The 24,221-nt window shown below is 40.8% G+C and overlaps 1 protein-coding gene across 6 annotated transcripts in view; it reads left to right on the top strand.

Annotated features, from left to right (window-relative positions):
* DPY19L1 (dpy-19 like C-mannosyltransferase 1) overlaps window positions 1-24,221 on the top strand; it is a 112,521-nt gene that overhangs the window by 8,595 nt on the left and 79,705 nt on the right. For 2 of the 6 annotated variants that reach the window (XM_034761183.1, XM_034761184.1), the window contains exons 2-8: window positions 3,310-3,408; window positions 9,392-9,460; window positions 15,092-15,116; window positions 16,429-16,516; window positions 17,115-17,252; window positions 19,786-19,906; window positions 21,759-21,852. In XM_034761183.1, coding sequence (XP_034617074.1) covers window positions 9,421-9,460; window positions 15,092-15,116; window positions 16,429-16,516; window positions 17,115-17,252; window positions 19,786-19,906; window positions 21,759-21,852 — 506 coding nt within the window. In that variant the 5' untranslated portion in view covers window positions 3,310-3,408; window positions 9,392-9,420. Of the gene's footprint in view, window positions 1-517; window positions 2,081-3,309; window positions 3,409-7,976; window positions 8,368-9,391; window positions 9,461-15,091; window positions 15,117-16,428; window positions 16,517-17,114; window positions 17,253-19,785; window positions 19,907-21,758; window positions 21,853-24,221 lie in introns of those variants that run through there. The other 4 variants (XM_034761182.1, XM_034761181.1, XM_034761180.1 and 1 more) reach the window with 4 other exon arrangements.

Below are 24,221 nucleotides of genomic sequence, written 5' to 3'. Positions count from 1 at the left end.
GAGGCAAAAGCAGCTGCACTTTGCAATGTCCAGATCAATGTTCTTGGAAGGCCAAGATTATGATAGAATCATAGAAATATAGGGCTGGAAGGGAGAATGAGGGGTCATCTAATCCTTCTCCCCATGCTGAGGCAGGAGCAAGTATACCCAGACCATCCCTGACAGGTGTTTGTCTAACTTATTCTTAAAACCCTCCAGTGATGGGAATGCCACAGTCTCCCTTACTAACCTATTTCAGTAATTAAGTATCCTTATAGTTAGAAAGCTTTTCCTAATATCAAACCTCAATCTCCCTGCAGATTACGATGATTACTTCTTGTCCTACCTTCAGTGGACATAAAGAACATTAGACCATGGTTCTCTATATAACAGCCCCTTAACAGCTGAAGACTGTTATAAGCTCCCACCTCAGTCTTCTCTTCTGAAGACTGAAAATGTCCAGATTTTTTAACCTTTCCTCATTGGTCAGGTTTTTGATTTTTATTTTTTAATAATTTTTGTTGCTCTCCATTGGACTTTCTCCAATTTGTCCACATCTTTGCTAAAGTGTGTTGCCCAGAACTGGACACAATATTCCATCTGAGGCCTCTCAAATGCTGAGTAGAGTGAAATAATTACTTCTTACATATGACACCCTTTGATATACCCCAGAATGATGATAGCCTTTCTTGCAACTGCATCACATTGTGCTGCAATGAAAGAACAATGTGCAACTTTTTAAAAGTGCATATACAGCATGGAAAATAAGAACACATAACAAACATATATAACAGTTGCACAGATTTGGATTGTTTTCCCCTACTCTGTCCTTAATTTGTTGATTGTCTTAGCTGCCACCCAGTTCCCCCACAAACAAATGGAACTGACAGTACTGGTGCCTATTCATCTCCCTGTGAGGGCCTGACAATATCCTGAATAAACGTTATTGAATTAAGTTAAACCTTATTGAATTATATTTAATACCTTTGGGGTCCATTTTATTAAAATGTAATTGTGTATGTGTTGTTGTATGTACCTTCTCTAGTAAGAGGGGGGTGCTATGTAATTCCTCCAGTATCAACGCTTTGAAGTTACTTCCCACCCCCAGAGAGGTGTGCATATATTAGTTCAAACTGGATTCTCCAGGGACCAATAGATAAAGAAAGGATATTTGGATAAATAGCATGGTATTAAACTGGTTCAGGGCCACCTTCCTGATCCAGCAAATGGACAAGACCTCTGGTCCACGGATGGCCCTAATCCTTAGATAAGGGTTGGAAGGATTTGCCCTACAGAGGCCGATAAGACTGGGTGCTTGTTCTAAGCTGTGGCTATGATGAACTTGTGACCACAAAAAAAAACCCTCTTGAGAGGGGTTTGGAAGGACTGTTCCAGCCAGAGCCCATGTTAGGATTGGAGTGATCTCTGGTAGGCTTATTAGCATGTAGGTCTTTTGTTGTTTTTAATATGTTGTCTCTGGAGAGCTTTTACCTTAATAAAATAGGCTTGTATAGAAAGAACTGTGTGGTATTTATAACTGTTGACAATCCCTCTGTTATCAGTTTCTGAAGAGAAAGCAAGCGAGTGTGCTTGCATAGCCTGTCTCTCTGCTGGAAATGACACGATGAAGTCAGGGAATTGTGCAGACTGGAAATATCCTGGCCAGAAGGGAGTGAGTGCCAAGAAAGGTAACAGTTGAGGAGTTGGAAGCTTAGAGGGGGTGCCCTTGCTGGCCCACCGAGGGGAAACACAGGTGCAGTTGCCCTGAACTGTGATACATCTGGACTACTTTACTTGCATGTTGTATCCTGCTCTGCATCTTTTTGTTGGTTTCTTGTTTATTATAGATTGTATGCCGTTTAGGGTATGGACTATGTCTTATGATGTACAGTGCCTCGCACATTCGAGTCCCAATCTTAATTTTAGGGTCGCCAGTAACCCCCACAGATCAGATAAATAATAATAATTTTATCTTCTTATCTTTTACACCACGGAGCTTCAATGAAGCTCAGTGAAGCTACTCGATGAATTAAATGGAGTTCCTCCTGATTTGTGTTGATGTAAGTGAGTGAAGGAACAAGGGCGTTTCCCCTTATTCTAGGTACGTTGTTCCATGTTTATAGTTAAAATGGTTTTGAAATCACCTTAGCAAAAGGACCATGTGGCTCTTATTAGCCTTTTGGACCATTTGTATTTGCTGGAATCACTTTTTTTAAAAAAATCAGCTGTGGATAAAAGAGAGGTCCCATTCGAAATTACTTCTTGGAAATCCCAGAAAAGACATGTAATGAATGGTAAGCCATTTCAAGACAATAAGATGCAGCGGGCATTGGATCAGGTACAGTAGCGGTACAGTACAGGTGCTGCTCAATGTAGACTGTATAGAAGAATGACTAAAATGTAATCTTGCTCAGATCTCTAGAGTCTAGTTGTAACTTGCACAATTCCCCATTGTGGATCATTATATACAATTGCCTTGAGTCTGCTGGTTATATCTGCTTAATGTTAATACAATTTTAGCAAGCTGACTATTATTAAGAACAGGTTATAATGGTGTTAGTTGAGCATTAGAAAGACAAGGTGGGTGAGCTAATATCTTTTATTGGACCAACTTATGCTGGCGAAAGAGACAAGCTTTAGAGCTACACAGATCTCTTCTTTAGGCTAGTAGAGCATGACATTTCTACAAATTTGGATACTTAATGCACTCACAATTCAAACCCCGAAAATCTGACACTAAATAATATTTGAATATACAAAGAGCTTAAATGTAGAAAATTCATTGACAAGTATTTCAGTCAGTTTCATTTCCTGCTTTCATCCATTAGACTTGATTTACTACTGCAGGTTAGGGTGCAAATTACACTTGCAGTAGTAAATCAAGAGGGGGATTTACCCTCCAGGGAAAGATGCTGATGATACTTTCCCTAATACAGGGAAATACAGTAAGTGGTATTTTCCCTAGTTACTCTTTTCTTGAATACAATGGACTAAATTCATTCCTGGTATAACTCTCCATTGGTATCAGTGTGGTTGCACCTGGGAAGAATTTGATCTAAATTCTATAATAACTGGAAAATCTCTTGTATCAGAGGGGTAGCCATGTTAGTCTGAATCTGTAAAAAGCAACAGAGGGTCCTGTGGCACCTTTAAGACTAACAGAAGTATTGGGAGCATAAGCTTTTGTGGGTAAGAACCTCACTTCTTCAGATGCAAGAGATGGAAAATCTCTGACTCAGTAGATTTTCATGCTAAAGGTTAAGCCTGTTTTATTTACTCATTAATTGAGAAAAACATCAGCTGCAACCCGCAGATGAATTGTTCTTGCAGTTCCGGTTTCAAAAAGTTGGAAGTCTGGATCAGAAAGAGCACAGCTGGGTGGAGGATCCTCACACAGAAGAACTAGGGACCACTCAACTTCTAAGCCAGGTAAAATGGGTACAGCCATCTTTGTTATTATTATTAAGGATATTACAAGATATTTGGGTAGGTTTAGCCTATCACTCATAGATTCATAGAATGTAAGGCCAGAAGGGACCATCAGATCATCTAATCTGAGCTCCTGTATATCACAGGCAATACAATTTCACCCTGTTACTCCTGTATTAAGCCCAAGAACTTGTATGACTAAAGCAAAATTTCCAGAAAGGCACCTTGACCTGGCTCAGGCTTCCAGCCTGGGGATGGAGCCTTGGGGGCCAAAGAGCTGCAGCTGGGCCATGGTAAGAGCTGCCCTGGCAGCTGTGGGGAGCTGCAGACCCTCCATCTGCCCTGGGTGGGGAGCCGGGGGGGGGGGGGGTCCTGGGCTGGGGGCTGCTCTTGGACCATTTCACTCCCTTCAGGATATGAACAATTCCAATTGATTTAAACGGGAGTTATTTGTATCCTGAGGGGGAGAATTGAACCCCAGGTGAATATGTAAGAGTGTTCTGATCTCTGCTGTCACAAATATACAGTAGATTGCATCTCTCTCCTGTCTCTTTTAAAATAATAATTGTGATTAGATCTATCGACAGATGGCTGCTACTTTATTTAAAAAAATCTGGCTCCCATTACAAACCGATGGAATAGTGAGACTGAGTGTGTGCCAGCAGGCTGACTGCGCACCAGAACACCCTCCAGCCAGAATATTCCAGTCCCCCTTTTTTTTCCCAGGACTTCAATTTTAATTCTTCAGAATAGCACAATGTCAATGTATCAGACATGTCCTTTTCCCTTTGACCTAGTCAGTCATTAATAAACTGGTCTCTATCACCTGACCTAGGAACTCCCGCGGGAGTCTGCTCCTCCCTACAGTTCAACTGAGCTACTTGCTGGTTTTTATGAGGACCAGGTGATCTGGACAACAGGCAAACATAGCTAGGGTTTAAGGCAAAACAGGATGACAAAAATCAGATGACAGGAAGAGTAGACTAGAATTTCGCAATATTCTTTTTAGCTGTTTGGTCTCATAAATAGCTTTGTTTTTATTTCAAACATATAAAATGGTTTAATTATTTTTCTTTTGTATAGGCTTCATATCTAATAAGTTGCAACCAAATGGCAGAGAAATCTATCTTTTGTGTTTGATAACCACAAGTAGAATTTGGAGAAGAGTTTATTTAAAATCTTAGGCTCCAAATAAGAGAGAGCATTTAAAAGTCCTGGATTCCCATTTCCTGTTCCCCATTTCTGATGATACACACTGTTGGAAGCTTTACATGGCATATAAATTATATTAATACTTATCACTGGACAGATAAATGCATGTGCACAGAGCTAAGACTACTAGAACAAACAGCAAGTGGACACAGATATAGGGAAGAAAGGACGCAAGGATTGCTGCAATTGTCAAGAAGGATGGGTTTTTACTCCCTCTTCGGATACCCCTTATGGCACAAGAAATGCAAGTCCTTAGCACTATCTAGGCACAAATTTAAGAATAAAGAGCCAGGGTGTTATTCTGGGCTCTACTATGGCTCCTTACGCTACTGTGGTAGTGCATAGGGGCTGTAAAGGGCCTGTAGCAAGCAAATCAAGAGTTACCCCAGGGCAGACATTGCATACGGAAGCTGCATTGTGCTCTAAGCAGCCTTTCCCGTAAGCTCCAGTGCTGGGCCCTGCCAAGGTTTGTTGGGGCCACAACACTAGGGTAGTACTGTTGCTCCTAGGCTGGGCTGATTAAGTTACATTGTGGGCCTAGAGCAGGCCAGAATTGGATGTGCATATATCCACCTTTGCTGCCTCTTCCCTTTGGGCAGGAAAGTTCATGCTGTGTCCCTAAGAGCTGCAGCAGAAAACTGCACTCCTACCTGGTAAGTAAACTGGCGGTCTCCAATGGTAGGGTCTGACATAGTGTATGGCTGGAATTGGGGTGAGGGTGTGAAAACAGGTTGCAAGGGAGAACGGAATGATGGTAGGGACGGAATATAGTGGAACTGAGGCTGGAAGCCCATGGAGTGGGGGACTGAAGCAGACAAGAGAGCTAGAAAAACCACAGAGCTAGGCAGGAGCTCTAGAGTCTGACATGGAGAGGCATGGGTTAGATCAAAGAGTTGCAGAACCGAGTGAATTACTGCACCCCTTTGATGTTCAGATGAGCGAGGGGTCCAGAAGGGCCCAACACAGAGAAGACCCCAGTTGGCATTTGCCCACTATTAAATCTGTTCCTGCCAGTACTCCATCTTTTCTTTCTCTTTGAGTCAGACCCACTGTCTTTTCAATTGCCACGGAAATCTCTGGTCCCATGTTCCTTTTCTTATTAAAAAAACAATGCTACCCTCTCACTCCCAAATATTTTCCTGATATACATTTGGACTCTAGAAAAGAACTGTTCAAAGTATGGATGTAGGGAGTGTGTGATTTTGAAATTGAAACACAGGACTAGGAATCAGGAGAACTGGAGTTCTAGTTCTGTGATGGATTTCCTGTTTGACCTTGGGTAAACCACATAACTTCCCGAGGCCTCACTTCACCCAGCTTCTCATCTTAATCTTTTTACTATTTTTGTTGTCTTATATGTTTTTTATCTTACATTATCATTGTATCTTTTATAACGTACCCTTTACCTTGGTAGCTGAGTCTGAGAAGCAGTTGTTTACTCATGTTGCGGATATTATCATGCATTGATGGAACTTATTGATGTACAATATGATGTTGAAACCCTGAATTCCAACATTAAGATTCCTAAAAGATACTCAAGAAACAGGAGAAGCACATGAAAATAGGAACTGTTTTGTAAGTTTTAGGACAGGTTGCAAAACTGCTGATGTGGAAGGAGAGAAGTGCAGGAACCCAAGAACAATGTAGGAAGAGAATCAAGAGGAAAGACAAATGCAGAGAAAATTCAGAAGACTAGAAAACCGAGAAGCAGAAGGATATAGTACAGAGTGAGAAAGGGGACCAGAAGACAGGCTGAACAGAGATAACGTACAGAACAGGACCAAGGAGTGTAAGTGGTTAGAGTAGACATAAGTTACAGGACAGACAATAATCAAGGGTCAGAGAAAAACAATGAAAGGAATCTGGAGGAGAAGCTACAGTAAAAGGATATGTATTTGTGGGTGGAGGCCCTACCCTTTGTTCTAGTTAATCATTCTAAAAATGTAAATTAAACAATATATATTTTAACATTGCTTTCAGATCTGATACTATTTGGCCTCAGTAGTCCCCTGGCCAAATAAGCACAATTGGGATGGAGAAAGAGTTCTGCTGCAATACAGTCTCCTGTCACAGTAGTGCTGTATTTGCGCCTCTGGAGAAAGAGGAATTGTAATTCTTAGTAATTGTAATTATTGGTGTAGGAGGTGCAGTGATAGCTGTTGTGATTTACTTAAGAAGACTGATTTAGAAAGTTGTGAAATAGTATTTCAGGTTCCAGAGGTACACATACACAACAACCAGACAGAGAATATGTAGGATTATCCATGTTTCCAGGCACTCAGTTATACTGTGTGCTGCTATTATGCTATTCTCTCCATCCCCTATAAAATGAAGGAGTCAGACTGCTTAGTAAACAAGCCTAGAACTCAGAAATTCTTTAATACAGTCTTCTGGTACCCCAACAAGTGTCCCAGTCCTACAGCACAGTACACACTATCAAGCATTCCCTAGATGTGACAGTGTGCATGAGTGGGATTTTTTTTTAAGAGAGAGAAGCTTAAAATGATTCACTGAAACCCATTTGCAAAATAATAATAATCATCACATCCTTTGTCATGAAAGCCAGAGACTTTAACTCCTGGTCCAAATCCTTAGCTGGTGAAGCCTCTATTGACTGCATATTTGCCCCAGTTGAGCCTCTGGCCCTCAGAAACCACACAAAGCTCTCAAAGCTGTGGGCAGACATAACTAGGCTGTTGCAATCGCTGTAACAAATGATCACGTAAACCACAGCCAGCCACACAGCGGAGGGCCAGGGGAGCCATCGCCTGTGGCTGGGGAGCGACTGACAATTTAGCTCCAGGGAACGAAGCGCGACTCCCCGCCCCAGCTGACATTTAAAAGCAACCCAAAGGCCCGACCGTTCAGCTCCAGCTCGAGCACTTTATTGAATTAAAGAAAAGGTTTTAACGAAATCAGCCAAGCAGGAGGGAGCCAGGAAGCGGTGCGGGGCAGGCAGGGAGGTGACGCCAGAGGGGCAGCCCCGAGGAGGGGATCAAGGCGCAAGGCGGCCAGGGGACCAGGACAAGCTTCCCAGCAGCATGGGGAGGCCGGAGGCTCAGGGGAGCAGCAGGGGCGAGGGCAGGCAGAGCCGCACTGGGGGAGGGCGGCTGTCAGGGTCAGAGCAGCGAGGGTGGAGCGAGAGGAAGGCGGGGCAGAGCCGCTGGTCTCGAGGGCGGCGCGCGGGCCCGGCGTCCGGCCGTTGCTGTGACAGTTACCAGCAGAACGCCCGGTGCCCGTTGCCGGGGAGGGAGCGAGACTCGGCTCCGGCGCCCCGCCTGCTCCACGTGGCCTGCGGGGCGGAGCAGGCGGCGCGGCCCGGGCCAGCACCAGCACCACCCATTGAGATCCGGCGGGGCAGAGCGGAGTGTGACCGCCCCGGGGCGTCGCCCTTCCCCGGCTCCGCCCCCACCCCCGCTAGCGGGGACTATGCGGAGATGGTCGTGCAAACCCGAGGCAGACACAAAGAGTCGCCGCTCAAGCCCCTCGGCGCTCAGCCGCCCTCGCCCCAAGCCGCTGGGGCGCCCCAGCCCGGAGCGAGCCCCAGGAGCGGCCGCGGGCTGCAGCAAAAGCAGCCGGGCAGGCAGCTGTCCTGCGGGGCCGGCGCCATGCGGAAGGGAGGAACCGGGAGGAAAGGGGCCAAGAGCGAGCCCCAGAAACCCAGCGCCCCCCTGGCCCAGAGGGTGAGGGAATTGCTGGGCCTGGGCCAAGAGGGGTCGCCCCGGGACTGGAGACACGGGCTCCAAGGTGAGCGGGACCGCGGGGGGCTGTGCACAAAGCCGCTTCCATCTTGTGCCCCCGTTGGGAAGGGGGGTTAACCGGATTTGCTCCCCTCAGGGAGCATCAGCCCCGAGGCCCCTCTCCCAGCCACGTCTCCGTGCTCCTGTCCCCAGCACGCTGGGTGCTGCTGGGCCGATGCTGCCACAGGCACACGCAGCCCCCTCCCTGGCAGGCAGCGCAGCCCCTGGGGCAGGAGAGGCTTTAACACCCCCATGCCCTGCTCGGGGAGCGCTCCCCGCTGTCCGAAGGCCGCTGGCAGGTTGGAAACCAATTTGCCGGGACATTGTGTTTCGGGGTAACTCTCTAATTGAAAAAGTAGGGGGGGGGGTGTTTCTTTCTATTCCTCCCCCCATTTAACTGGAGTTGACAGCGGTCAGATGCGTGGGGTCAGTTTCACTGTTCCAACTCTGTAAGAGTCAATTGCTCAAGGAGAAAGGACCCTGAAAGTAGCAGTCAGGAAGCAGGAGAAAAAAACCTTATAATGTTGAAGGTTTTTATAAAACCAATACAGGACATTACACACCATTTATACAGCATCAGAAACTACATCTTTAAAACAATGTTAATTTTATTTAGCTTCATTACTATTGGGATAATCTACCTGGCACTTGACAGGTGCCTTGATAAAAGGATTGGGTGATTGATTGGTGCAAAAGGAAAAAAAAGTCAAAACTTCATGCTACAAAGTTGGACAATTCAAATGTAAATCTATTTTGTTAAGTACTCTCTCTCTTGTCCAAAATGTCTTTAAAAACACTTCTCATGAACTCTGTAGAAATAAAATATTTATTGTAGTCACCTTGATTTTTGTTTTTAAATATGTTTAAAACAAACTTTGTGCCTAGTTTATCTCAGCTGTTTTGAAGTCAAGTCAAGGTGGCTATAGAATATTAATGGTGCAGCCTGTGAACAGTCTCTTTAAATGAAATTGCTTTTAATTGTTTGAAGTTTAAATCTAAATACTGCTAAGACAGTTACTTTCTTTTTACAGTATTTATTGAAGAAAAAGGGGCCTTTATCATGAGAGCAGATAGCAAGATATGGTTCACTTTTATACTAGGTAAGCAGACAAACATAACAATTCTTAAGGTCTCACTGCTTTATAAAAATGTACTATATCTGAGTTTGTCTGGAATGTAATGGGGGGGGGGGGGAAATCCTGATGCTTCTTTGCATGATAGTTATCATTCCTGTTGCATTGTGTGTATGTGTCTCTGGTGCCCGTGCACCACTCACTCACTCTCACAAATAAATATCTAGGATGGGCTTTTCAATAATGGTTAGTGTTGACTTAAATGAGAGCACAGTTAAGCCAAAAATAAAATCCTTTATGCAAGCTAAAATGCAAATTTCAAAACAAATGTATTAGTATTCGACTGATACTTGTTACTTTTTAATTAGGTGTGCATATATGTGTGAACATGTGCATGTGTGTGTACACTTCTGATTTTTCATAATTCCTTAGAAATGCATCTGGAACTTGTAATAAATAACTAATTATTCACTCAGTTAAATCTTTTTATTCTTAACATTACAAACATCCTCTTCCCCTAACAACTTATGAAAATTATTACTCTTAGTGTAGGAGTTCAGAATGTAAATTTGGAAAAGGAGGGGGAAATAGCCCCATATTTTTCAATTTTTTAAATTTATATGGTAGTAACACCATTGTCCCAGGAGAAATTAATAACTGGCTGTGATTAATGGTCTAAGATGGAAGTTTAGGGTCATCAGCTTTCTTCTGGTCAGTCATTATTTTCCAAGACATGCCCTAGCTTGTGACCTTTATTGCTTCAATACCATAATCTCTGTAACTTTGTTAGTTGTCATTATTTGCTTAAGAGCACTTAACTATATGTGGATGTAATATCAAATTTATTATATTTTTGAGGATGAGAGGAAGATGATTCCTTGATATATTATGCTCATGAGACAAAAATTAAATTTATTGCCACACTACTGGAAATTATTGTAAAATATCTGTTTGCCATGTTAAATGAAAATGCTGGATCTTAAAGTTAAAAAAAGGTAAAATAAAATCAACATATCAAATTTATGTAAAATATCTTTGAAGTTATTTGGTGTTAAAATAAGATTAATGTATTGTAAAATTTTGGGTGATATTGCTGATAGTGGTATTTGATCTAACTGATATCTCCTAAGGGCTTTTCTACACTACCGCGTGGGGCGATCAAAGATGCACAACTTCAGCTACGTGAATAAAGTAGCTGAAGTTGACATACTTAGATCTACTTACCGCGGTGTCCTCACTGTGGTAAGTCGACAGTTGACGCTCTCCCGTTAACTCCGCTTGCACTCCTCATTCTGGTGGGGTACCGGAGTCGACGGTAGAGCACTCAGTGGTCGATTTATCGCATCTATAGTAGATGTGATAAATTGACCCCCACTGGATCGATCGCTGCCCGCTGATCTGGCGGGTAGTGTAGACAAGCCCTAAGCCTGGCTAGATTCTAGAAGAAATTGTATTAGAGAAATAACATTTAAATAGCAAATTTCTTCCTATTACGAAGTAATTGATAAGTAAATTGTCAATAAATTGTTTCATTCATCAATGACATGCAGCATCCTCTCAGACTGAAACATCACTGTTGTTTAAAAGGCACAGCAACACTAAACAACCAGTTTCAGGCAGGATTCAACTACTTTGTTCAGCTGAAATTTCAGAGGGGATTTAGGCAGGCAGAATATAATTTCCAGATCTGAAGTTTGGCCGTGACACCAGGGTTAACAAGTGAATGCTCCAGGTATAAATGTCATGCCCATTTATTCCTACAGAATATAAATCCATACTAATGTAGATATGTGAGGTCTACTTCAAAATCTGATTAAAAATGTGAACATTTGACAAACATTTGACAGTTTTGTTATTGGTTTCATCTTGTAATCTTAATCTTGAAAGGGCCAGACTTTCAAAAGTACTGAGCACCGACTACTAGAGTGAGATTTTTCACAAGAGCTCAGCTCCAATTTAGGCAGCTAAATGAAGTTGCAGGACTTCTAAAAGTGCTCAGCATCCTGCAGCTTCAATTGTTCTTTCTTTGGAAAATCTGGTCATTTCATTTAGATGCTTCATTAGGAGCTGAACTCTTGGAAAACCTCACCCAGTTTAATTTTCAATAAATCTATATAGTTAGCCTGAAAAATAGTAAACTGTTATTCTTTTGCCATAATTAAGTTTCAAGTCAGAATATAACAAATTATAATTTGATTTATATTCCTTCTTGAGTTCTTGAAAGTATAAGTTATTTACCAGTAAATTTTGACTATTGTATGAAGAAATCTCAGCCTCTGTTCTGCTGGCAGATCTGTGCCATGTGTTGTGACTTAAGAATGGCTTCCCTTTTCAGTAGACCCCATCATTTTATGTTTTCCAATGTGCATTATTTTGCCTTTATCAACATTGAATTTCATATGCCATTTTGTTGCTCAGTCACTCAGTTTTGTGTGATCCTTTTGTAACTCCTCACAGTCTGTTTTGGACTCAACTATATTGAGTAGTTTTTGTATTATCTGCAAATTTTTGCCACCTCACTGTTTACCCACTTTCCCATATTTATGAATATGTTGAATAGGACTGGTCCCAGTACAGACCCCTGGGGGACTCCACTATTTACCTCTCTCCACTCCAAAAACTGACCATTTTATTCCTACTCTTTGTTTTCTATCTTTTAAGTGGGCTGTAGTCCACGAAAGCTTATGCTCTAATAAATTTGTTAGTCTCTAAGGTGCCACAAGTACTCCTGTATCTTTTAACCAGTTACTGATCCATCTTATCCCCTGACAGCTTACTTTGCTTCAGAGCCTTTGGTGAAGGATCTTGTCAAAGGCTTTCTGAAAATCCCCGCACACTGTATCCAGTGGATCACCCTTGTCCATATGCTTGTTGACCCACTCAAATAATTCTAGAAGATTGGTGGGGCACGATTTCTCTTTACAAAAAACATGTTGACTGTTCACCAACAAATAGCATTCATCTATGTGTCTGATAGTTCTGTTCTTTACTATAGTTTGCCCGGTACTGAAGTTAGGCTTACCGGCCTGTAATGGCAGGTATTGCCTCTAGAGCTTTTTTTATAAATTGGCGTTACATTAGCTATCCTCTACTGATCTGGTATAGAAGCAGATTTAAATGCTAGGTTACATTACCACAACTAGTATTTCTTCTTCAGGTGATTGTTCATGTGCATTCCAAGCAGGTGTGTGTGCACGCCAGCCGGAAGATTTTCCCTTAGCAGCGTCCGTAGGGTCAGCCCTGGCGCCCCCTGGAGTGGTGCTTCCATGGCGCCCTATATAGGGGCCCGCTGACCCTCCACCCTCTCAGTTCCTTCTTACCGCCGGTGACAGCTATCTGGAACTTTGCTCGCTCTTGCAGCAAGCCTAGCAGTGTCTCCTCTAAGTGTATATAGTTGTTTCCTCTCTCCTAGTTTAGAGTTAGTGTTAGTTGTAGATAGTTAATAGTTGTTGGGGGGGCTTCCCCCCAACGTACTCGTCGCCCCGCTGGGGCATGCGTGGGTCCCCAGGGTTTAAACCCTGCACGGACTGCGGGAAGTTTATGCCGAAGAGTGACCCTCACTCCTCCTGCTTGAGGTGCCTCGGGGAGAGCCACCAAAGAGACTGGTGCAGTATCTGCAGGGGATTCTGTCCCAGGACTCTTAAGGACAGAGAGCAGAGACTCAGAGTGCTCCTGATGGCCACACTTGGACCCCGAGCCTACCGATCCGGCTCCCAGTGCCTCATCCTTGGCGTGCAGCGCTCCAGCACTGCTAACAAGACAGGAGGCCCAGTCTAAGTCCTCTAAGTCCCGGCACTGGAGAGAATCGGGACATAGAAAACCGGCCTCCATGTGGCAAAGATCACCATCTCCGGTGCCCGCAAAAAAGAAGAGGCCGGTGAGGGGCAGATCACCCCACCAGGACCTTAAAAGGCTGGCGGCGTCCACGAGTGCAGTAGGACAAGCTGAGCCACAACCGCATCCTCCCAAGGTCCTGTTGACTTCCGCCCCGGGGGTGGCGGGGTGCGGTCGAGTCCGGACTGGTCTAGATCCCCGGACCTCAGCGAGGTCTCAGTGTGTTTCCCATTGACTCCGGAGGTGCTTGAGGCAGCCTCTGACTTATTAAGCCTCCCAGTGCCGGCCTCCCCGCGCCAGTGGAAAGAGCCGCCAGACATGGCCTGACCCCGATCCAATCAAGAGGCAAGCCGGCCATGATGTCACTCTAGTCCCCGCCCCTGCAGGGTCACGGAATCTACTCATTGTCATAATTTTGTTTCAGAATCTAAGCTTTCTTGCGATCATGGTTGAGGAGAAAACATTTTAAGGTTAACTGAATATACAGTAATGCAGTGTTGTCTTACTGAGTTTGCAAACAGACTGATGTAGTAGCTTGTGGAGTTTTGAACTGACCCATACCTCTCAGCATAGTTAACTCTGAAACATACAGTTGGTGATTTAAATATTAGCTGTTACGTTCCTGACGCACCTTATGTATAGCTTCCCTTGCAATCAAAACTTCGAGTTTTCCACTAGAATGCATGTAAACATTGTCAGTACAAAAATCTGAGACAAGCTGAAACTGCAAAATTGAATTTAATTCAAAAATAACACAGGGACTACCAGACTACCCTTATATGTAATTTTATCCCAGAAGTATTTGTAAAAATATTCTAAATTTAAATATTTCTAAATTTAAAGTGTAGTGTAAATTATATGACCAAACATCTAAGTTTTTATTAAAAGCTGTATGTAACATTATAGTCAGAGAAATGTTTTTTTAGCAGCATTTTGTTTGCTGGGGAAGGAATGTTTTTCTGTGCCATTTACATTACAGATTTTCATAGTAATTGTAAGTAACTTTTTTCTTTAACATAATACATAGACATTGTGCTTGTTTTTTCCTTTAGTCATATAGACTTTGTTTTGCTTCTAGTTTTTATTCAATGCAAGGTATCTTGTGACATACAAAATGCTAACTGTAGAATATATTACTTTTTAAAAATCTGACTAGTATTGCTGTCTTAGGCCTGGTCTACACTAACCCCCCAATTCGAACTAAGGTACGCAACTTCAGCTATGTGAATAACTTCAGCTATGTGAAGTCCAGACACGGCAGGCAGGCTCCCCCGTTGACTCCGCATACTCCTCGCGCCGAGCAGGATTACCGGAGTCGACGGGGAGCACTTCTGGGTTCGATTTATCACGTCCAGACAAGACGCGATAAACCGAACCCAGAAGTTCGATTGCCTGCCGCTGAACCAGCGCGTAAGTATAGACAAGCCCTTAGGTGTATTAAAGTGTACTGTGTCAGCAAAGTTAGATGTGACATCTGGCTTTTAACGGCTTATTATTTTTCTTTCTTGCCATTTGAAATAAATGGCTTGAATTCTAATTGGTCCATTTGAATGATCCATAGTATGTATTGAAGTATTATGTATTAATACTGTCCATTTAATTCCAGATGTTTAAGTGTTGGCCAAAAAAGTTCATCTCAAAAGCAGCCCAGGTTACTCCTATTCTTTCCTTCTCCTAGAAGCTGAGTTGAGCACCGTCTGCAGTGTGCAAGCCCCAAATAACTGTTCTGTAATTATTTTAAAGAACATTGTTTAAGTTTAAATGTTTGATAATGAAGACACTCACCTCCTTTTTTTTTTTATTTTAATTTTTTTATTTAAACAGCTGCTTTTGCAGGAGTTTTACACTGGTAAGATTATTTTTATTGGCTTAAGGTTGATATAAGTAATTAGAAATATTACTATGTTTTTTTTTTAAAAAAGGGATGTATCATATATATGGATGGATGGATAAGCTACCTGGGTTACTAATTTATCCATTATCTTCATATCTTTCCTTTCAGTGAAAGTTGTTGTCTTTAACATAGAATTGTTCTGTTTTTGTGATTCTGGATTTGAAAGATTTTCCCCTAAATGTTTTGCTCAAGGGCAAAATCTACTGTCTGGGTGAAAAATGCCTATATGGCCGTGACCCTCGAAGCCATGCATATTTTCACTGGCACTCCTTCCTATCATCCAGTCAGTTCTGAGGTCCCCCAAATAAATCCTTTCTGTTCCCCATTTAATTCTGCCCATTAATAAATGCACTAATTCTGTATCCCATTTTGCCTCTTTTCAGGGCTTCTCTACTTATGCTTGCTCTCTTGTGTGCACAGTAGGCTCTTGGCCTTCCAGTTACTACCGTTCTTCCTAAGACCTCAGCTCCAGTCCCACTCCCCACTTTTTAAAGGTGCAATATCTGTGAAAGGATCAGTGACTGCTTTTCTACGTGTCTGTGGAAAAAAACTGTAGCAACTCCAGCCATTCTGCTCCCCTAGCCCTTCTATTTCCTTCCTCCCAAAAAAAACCACAAAAAAACACAAAAAAACCCAACCCACCAAAACCTATAACGAAACCCCCCAAACTAACAGTATCTAGTGCTGTTTCTCGTGCAACCCCCCTCCTCCTAATAAAGGGATAGAGGCACTTGGCTGTATGTCTGTTCTGCTCCTTTCTCCTCCTCTCTCTTCCAGAGAAGGAGCCAACCCTCCTCCACATGCTTACAGAGGCAAAATATATATTTCCTCTGGCAAGTGTTCCTCTCCCCCCAAAGACCATTCACTGATTTGGTGGGCATACATCAGAATTTCCTTCCCTGAAGTCAGATTTGTTAGTTCTAAGAGCACTTAGCTTTTGATCCCCGTATCTCTTGCACTTTATTTATTATAAAATATTATTTATATATGTATTTGATTTTTTTTTAAATCCCTTTTTAATGGTATTGCAAGAGACACTTGTAGATTCATGTTCTCTTTATTTTAGTTAACTCACTTAAAATGGATAGTGTGAAGAGAGAGAGAGTGGAAAGTAATCATCAGTATGACACCAGATTGAATTACAGTAGCTGCATTAGGTCTGCTGGGTTTTTTGATGTGAAAATATTTACTAAAAGTTTCCGTATGTATAAATCAGTACTGGTTTCAAAACCTGAAAATTTAAACTGAATAGGTTTTGTTCATGCAGGTGTCATATTACAACTCTTTTTGAAAATGACCGTCATTTTTCTCACCTCTCGACGCTGGAAAGAGAGATGGCTTTTCGCACTGAAATGGTTAGATCTTTTTTTCTTCTAAATAATTTAAATAAAAAGTGATACTATAGTCTTGAAAGCTTGTCTGCAATAATTGATTGTATAACTTCCAAAATTCCACAGAAATAAAGCATTTGTATGTTATTTTTTCTAAGTAACATATATTTATATGTTAATTTTGAGGTACCAATTTGTATATAAATTGAGTTCCCTTTCAAATAGGTTTCAAAAATATTTTATTTTAAACATATGATATTGTGACCTAATATAACTTTATTAATTAATGAAGTACACAGTTAAAAAGTGAACATTTACCCCTATATACTAGTTTCTCTATCGCTTTGTTAATGAAACCTATATCCTAACTGCATGGGATATTTTTAACTACCTTTCTCTATTTCATGTTTCTTTTGAGACAAAATGGAAGTTCTCTGAGTGTTTTGGACAACTGAGTTTCAAAATGGTATTAAAATAAAGAAGCTTGGAAAATTGTGTAGTTGTCCTAACTAGCTTTATCTTAGTCTTATAATAATGAATCCACTTAAAAGAAGGAATCTTATATAGGACAATACAAATAGTACTACCTGATTAATTTTTGCTAAATTATGCATCCTTTTAGGGCCTTTATTATTCCTATTTCAAGACGATTATTGAAGCACCATCATTTTGGAATGGAATGTGGATGATTATGAACGATAAACTAACTGAATATCCTCTGGTGATTAATACGTTAAAAAGGTTCAATCTTTATCCAGAGGTGAGCCATATTTTGAAAGGAGTACTTGTTTCTGTGAAAACTCTGGTTAATGTCCTAGTGCTTTATTTAGAAAGTAAAGATTGTGCTGAAAAGGGTGATACTGCTATAGGGCAGAAAGAAATAAACATTTAATTATATTGTAACAGAAGTTACCATACAATACTTAAATTCTTTGTTTAAATTAGGTAGCTATTATATGTTTCTATGATTTGGTTTACACTGGTGTGCGCCCCCTCACTGATTTCAAGCAGGTATTGGTCAATCAAACTGTAGACATTTTTCACACCTTAATTTTCCACTCTTCAGTTGCAATCTGTTTTCATTCTTCCCTTGCTTTCTTGTTTTTCTTCCCTCTACTGAAGACTGGCAGGTTGGTGATGCTGCTTAACCTCAGGGTAACCTGTTTCTTTCACATCACCAACAGTTTCTTAAGAAACCGTTTAGGAGGCACTGTTGGTGCATGTGAACAACATATTTCGAAGGACTACAGTTACTGTAGAGTAAATAACAATTTTTTACTGGCTTGATTCAGAGATCACTGAGTGAGGATTTTTGGCCGGTGGTATGCAGGAGATTAGATTAGATTCTGATCTTCTGGGGGTGGGGGAGGAGAGCATGGAGCCAGGTAGGGAGCTTGCAGACCCTGCCAGCTCCCCCTCTCCCAGCACCAGTGGAGGTCCCGGGCCGAGCACCACTGCCCGCCCCAGTACCAGCGGGGGTCCCGGGCCACGTGCCACCACCCTCAAGTTTTAGTATGGGGTATATAGTAAAAGTCATGGACAGGTCATGGGCCGTGAATTTTTGTTTACTGCCCGTGACCTGTCCGTGACTTTTACTAAAAATACCAGTGACTAAAACATAGCCTTAATCACTAGCTATGTTATCTAAAGAAGCCTTTGACAAGAATATTGTTAGTATTTAGTACCAGATACGTGAGTAGTTGTGTATAATATTTAAAACTAGTGTAGCCCTTGAATGGACTCAAGAGTTTATTCCTGATAAAGGTCACTTAGAATTTCTTGTATTGATGAAACAACAGCAGGGTGTGTCAGACAAAATTTTCAAAGGAGCCTAACTAAGATACTTACCTCACCAAGGGTGTTTCCTTTCCTCTAGTCAGTTTAGATGTTTTTTGTGATGGAAATTGGATGATTAATGGTTACTTGTGATTAAAGCACAGCTCTCAATGATGAATAGCCTAGGTTCTATTCTCAGTTCAGCCAGACATTCTATCTTGCCTTAGATTTTCTATCTGTAAAATGGGAATAATACTATTTCCTATCTCTCAGGAGTGTTAAGGCTTAATTCATTCTTGGTTGTAAAATGCATTAAGATCTTCAAATGGAAGGCAGCACTATGGAAGTGTGGTATTATGGCAAATTCTGAGCTCCTTAATCAGATGAATTCCAATTCTCCCTATAGGAATTAGCCTGAATAAGAAGAGAGTAAAAACTGAATATGGAACTCAGGATTTGTCCATTACTATTACTATTATTCTGGCCCTGCCAAGAGGTAGCCTTATTGTGTTCTCCTTCTGACTTAGTGATCCATAAAGAACATTATGCAATTCTTAATGTCTGTGTGATTATTTTCCCTAAAGAGATGTCTCAGTTTCATGTTAACCATCTCTCTGTGTCAGATATCTAAAGGTGTCCTGGTCAGATGAATTCAATCTTATATTAGATGGGCGTGAGTAGGGTATTTGGATACTTTGTTGTTTGACAGCTCGTTCTATGCATGTTTTCCCAACTTTGTGGGCAAAATTTGGGACCACCTGAGACACATCAGCTATGCAAAGTTGGCCCATAGAGTTCTTTCCATAAAATGTTCAAATATATCAATTCCTACATGGTTCTGAATACAGTGGTTCTCAACCAGAGGTATGTGTACCCCTGGGGGTATGCAAAGGTCTTCCAGGGGGTACATCAAGTCATCTAGATCTTTTGCCTACGTTTAGTACAGGCTACATAGAAAGCACCAGCGAAGTCAGTATAAACTAAAATGTCATACAGACAATGACTTGTTTATACTGCTCTACATACTGTGCACTGAAATGTAAGTACAGTATTTATATTCCAATTGGTTTTTATAGTGTTATGGTACAAATGAGAAAGTAAAGAATTATTCAGCAATAGTGTGCTGTGACACTTGTGTATTTTTATGTCTGATTTTGTAAGCAAGTATTTTTAATTGAGGTGAAACTTGGGGGTATGCAAGACAAATCAGACTCCTGAAAGGGGTACAGTAGTCTGGAAAAGTTGAGAACCACTGCCTTAGGTTGATGAGTATATAGCCTTCTGATGTTAAGCAGGTATAATGTTAACACTAATGCTGAGCAATAGAGCTATGTTGGGTATTCCAGGTGAATCATCCCCAAAATGCTTAGTTTTGTAGAAATTAAAAATATAGAGCCTTGGAAACACTTTCATGGCCTTTTCTAGTTCCTGTCTGTTTGAAAGGCTGCCTTAGGTATTGAGATAATCTCTAAATCTAAGTTCCTACTTAGAAACTTCAAATCCGATTTTCTACACAGGTGGTCCTAGCCAGCTGGTACCGCATATACACATGGGTAATGGATTCTATTGGTGTTCAGACCAAGACATGCTGGACTGTAAACAGAGGAGAAAGGCTTAGTCCTGTTGAAAGCTGTGAAGGCAAGTTTTTTTCCCTAGTGTATTCTTGTGGTTTTTGCATATATTTTGGAAACAGTAATGTTAATGTGTGTTCATCACTGGCTCATTTTCATTTAGTTAAGCCTGTGTTTTGGTGAATTTTGCAACATAGTGTATGAAAAACATGGAAAAGAAGGGATTTTGTGCTATGCCCCGTAGAGGTATAGCACAGAACTTGCAGCCCAAGTGGTGAGGACTAGGGGCTTGTCTTCACTGCAGCACTAGCTTGAGCTATAACTTGAGTTTTGCCTCTAACACAACTCTCGTCCATGTGCAAAAATGTCTAGCTTGAGCTAATGGGCCTGTTGAGGAGGATGAGTTGAAGCTGGGACACGGGAGTTGGTAATGTACTGGGCATGCAGCAGCTCGAATTGTAATTCCTCAGCTGCTATCCAAATTAGACTGTGTAAGTGAAGTGTTTTGCATTTCGGTCTGTCTCACTTGAGCTAGGCTAGCTTGAGTGCAGTAAATCAAGTGTACAAACTCAAGCAATTGTTCTAGTGGAGGTAAGCCTAAATTGGTTTTAAGCCATCTTTGAGCCCTTCCAATTCTGGGTTGCTCTGAGGGCCACAGTGGCCACTGGCATAATTTAGACAAGCCCTCGGGGCTGTATAAGTTAGGCAGCCTTGCTGGGCTGCCATCTGGGTGACAGTGCTACTCACATATCTGCAGTGCTGCGGCCCTGCCCTTTACAAGTCCCATACGCCAGAGCTTGTGAGGGAGTTTCAGAAGGCAGCCTTCCATAGTGTCTTCCGTAGTGATTGCACTGGGGGAATCCTCTCCTGGGGTAATCTGGATCTTTCACCCAGTTTAAATGGGCTGGAACGGATGTGAGGATCTTGTATCTGATCTTTAGTTCCCAGAGCTCAGGCATGACCAACTGCTATTTCATATGTGGAGGAATGTGCTTGATAATGTGTGATAAAGCTTTTTATAATACCTTACGTACAAAAGGTGTCTTGTAAAACAACCTTTTCATTTTGTCTCTTGAAATTTAGAAATATGCTATAATTTAACTGAGTTGTATAAATAAGATTCACATTTAATTAAAAAAATCTTTAAAAACTTTTATGGAACAGACTTTAAATCCAATTTTACCTTAAGAGGTATATCCTTTGTTTTTAAAATAAATGTAAAGGTTAAAACTACTGGTAATGGAATAAAAAGTTAATGGATTAGTTTGAATTGTAACTGTATATTGTGGGGTTTGTGCATGTATGAACTGCCCTCTATTAAGAGAATCCTAATTCACTTCTGCTGTAACTGTTTTAATACTTCATTATTCTTAAGCTACCCCAAAAAATAATGACTCCATTCAGAGTCAGAACAATTCACTTTTTATCTAACTTAATCAAAAGCAAGATATTTTGAATTATTCTCCTGACGTCTTTAAGAGGCAATATGTTGATGCTTATCAGGGGTTCCATACATGCCAGCCAATTCATCCTCAGTTTTGAAGAAATTCCCTCCTAGGTTTACAGCATGTAGGGAATAATGTCTGCAGACTCGGGTGTCATCTTTTCCTTGTCAGCCTTTATGTATTGAACATGGCTCTTTAAATTGACTTTATTGTGGGACTTCTTGTTTTTGTTTTTGAATGCCTTGAAACTGCATCTGATTCACACATTTTCTGGTGGTGCAGTCCTCTTACCTACTCCCTCAGTTAGCTTGGAGATATCAAAAAATAAATTATTTTTCTCTATTTACATGTAGTAAGGTAACATGCTATATAACACGTTATTCTGACTTTTTGTTGCTAGAATAGATACACATTTAAAATCTGTCCTATTAATATATTTTTGTCAATATCTGTATGTTAATTGCTGTTTGTTAGGATTGGGAGACCCTGCTTCCTTTTATGTTGCTGTGATCTTTCTTTTAAATGGACTAATGATGTCATTGTTCTTCATATATGGCACATACCTAAGGTAAGACAGTTGAGCAGCAAGTAATTTCAATGGTAACAAGTGTTTATGGTTTTTAGTAAAATTATAGTGCTTGTAAACATTTTAATAACTTTTTAAAGTAAAAAAAAATTTTTTGGGGGGATATTCAGTGAAGCAGTTATTTTGGGGCATTATTTACATGTTAGTATTAAACATATACTGTTTTTGTAGAAGAGCTAGTTAATCCCTTAATTTGGATTACAACTAAGCAAATATGAGAAGATAAAAATATCAAGGAGGTAGTATTTGGAAATCAGTAAGAAGGATAGTATAAATTTTTAATAACATTGACATCATGAACTCAGTTATTAATGTCACACATTTTTCTTTTTAAATGTAGATGTTCAGTTATGCCTCTAACCAAACCCAGAGTTTTATAGTGCTTTGGTTGCAGCTATACTGTGCTCCTTTGATTTTAAACTTCTTATCTATAAACCATAAGACTGAGGTTTCTTTCCTTCTCGGTTGGTGCAATCTTACAAAGAGTTGCATACATTTCCTCTTGCTGTGAATTTCTGTTTTTATTTACAGTATCTGTATGCAATTCAGGAACCAAAATGGACTCGGTCATACTTCTGTTTTTCTATTGAACATGATGTACCGGTACTTCCCTTTATTCTCGTAAGACTGGTGCAAAAACAAATAATAACTGAGTGGGCGATGGATGAATTGGTCTCTTACTTTACAAATACCATACTTCTCTGCTCTTTGCTTTTCTGCTTCTGTACTCTTCTGAATATGGGCTGGTGGTATAGAGATAATGACTTGTTACACTCTGGGCACTCAAATTTCAGGGGTGATATTGTATCTCCTGTGCTACAGAGGGTTCATCTGATTTTTTGTGTGTGTATATTTGATATTCTAATGGATGAATGCAGCATGTTCTGAGACAACAGATAACCTTTATGTACAAGGGAGGCCTGACAGGTTGAGGATACTGCAGGCAGTTTAAAGTGAAATCCACATTTTATTTTAATGTAACTCAAAGCTCATTATTGTCTTTGAAGTTCTCAGTATTTTGTCTCCTGAGTTGGACTGTGCTGGATTTAAATTCTCAAATTAGAGATTTAGTAGTGAAATTAAATAGTTTAATTTAAATACAAGCCACCTGCAGTTCAAGTTGTATAGAAGTTTAGATTTCTGAAGTGTTTTCTATTGAGACACAAGATAGGGTAGGTAATATCTTTTATTGGGCCCAGTGCTGCTTTTGAGCTTCAAAAAGCTGATCCTCCAGATTTTCCATTGTCCTCTGTAAAGGACGGTAGTATATCATTAGTGTAAAAATAATGCCAGAGAGAAAATAGGGTGCTCCTATTTTCCCTCTCCAATAATATAAGAATAGGAGATCATCCAATGAAATAAAAAAGCAACAGACTTAAAACTGATGAAAGGATTTTTTAAAACCTCCCCCTTTCCCTAATCAACTAACCAATTGAATTAACTGCTACAAGATATGGAAGCTAATAACTTGGTAGGATTAGACATTTTTATTGAGTATGAGAACATTTATACTCTCATATATACATTTACACATACATACAAAAAATGAAAGGTAAAGATGAAATGAAGGTTTAATTTCCTTATTCAAGGCATAAACCAACCAGTAGCTGCTAGGGATTATGAAAAAAACTTCCCTATGGCAAATGATTCCATGAATGTCCATTAGGGGTTTCTTGTTTTTTCCCTTGAACCATTTGTTGTTATCCAGTATCTTGTCTCTGACAATGGGCTAGAAAACCAATTGGTAATCTAGTATGGCTATATTTATTGACTACTTGGAAATTGAGGGGGCTTAGACATCTGAGTGAGACATAAAAAATCAAAGGGCAGCATGACCATTTTGAAGTGATTAGAATTAGGTTGGGAGGTAATGTCCTTTATTACACCAACTTCTGTTGGTGAGAGAGACAAGCTTTCATGCCACATAAAGCTCTTCTTCAGGTCTGTGTGGCATGAAAGCTTGTCTTGCTCACCAAAAGAAGTTGGTTCAGTAAAAGATATTACTTCATCCACCTTGTCGCTCTAATATCTTGGGACTGCGCATGGCTACAACTATACTGCATAAAATCAGGTTGGCAGTTTTGGCTAATCAGTGATAGAGGAAGTGAGAGCAGAAGCTCACTTAACCACCAGAAGAAGCTTATAAATTTTCCTCCATGCGAACTTCTCTTAATGTAATAGTTCGCAGGAACCTTCTGGTTGTAGGATGCAAATGATTCTGTTTGTAGGGTCCCCCAGAACACGAAGAACCTGGAAGGAACCTGTTGATTTTGTTCCTGCTGCCCCAGCAGTGAGATCTTGGCTCTATCTTTGCTGCTCTTTCAACTGACTGAAGAGTTGCTTTTGGATAA

Source organism: Trachemys scripta, chromosome 2 (assembly GCF_013100865.1).
Source record: "Trachemys scripta elegans isolate TJP31775 chromosome 2, CAS_Tse_1.0, whole genome shotgun sequence".
Lineage (NCBI taxonomy): Eukaryota > Metazoa > Chordata > Testudines > Emydidae > Trachemys > Trachemys scripta.
The sequence above is the reverse complement of the archived record's forward strand: the minus strand, read 5'-3'. Positions and strand labels throughout refer to the sequence as shown.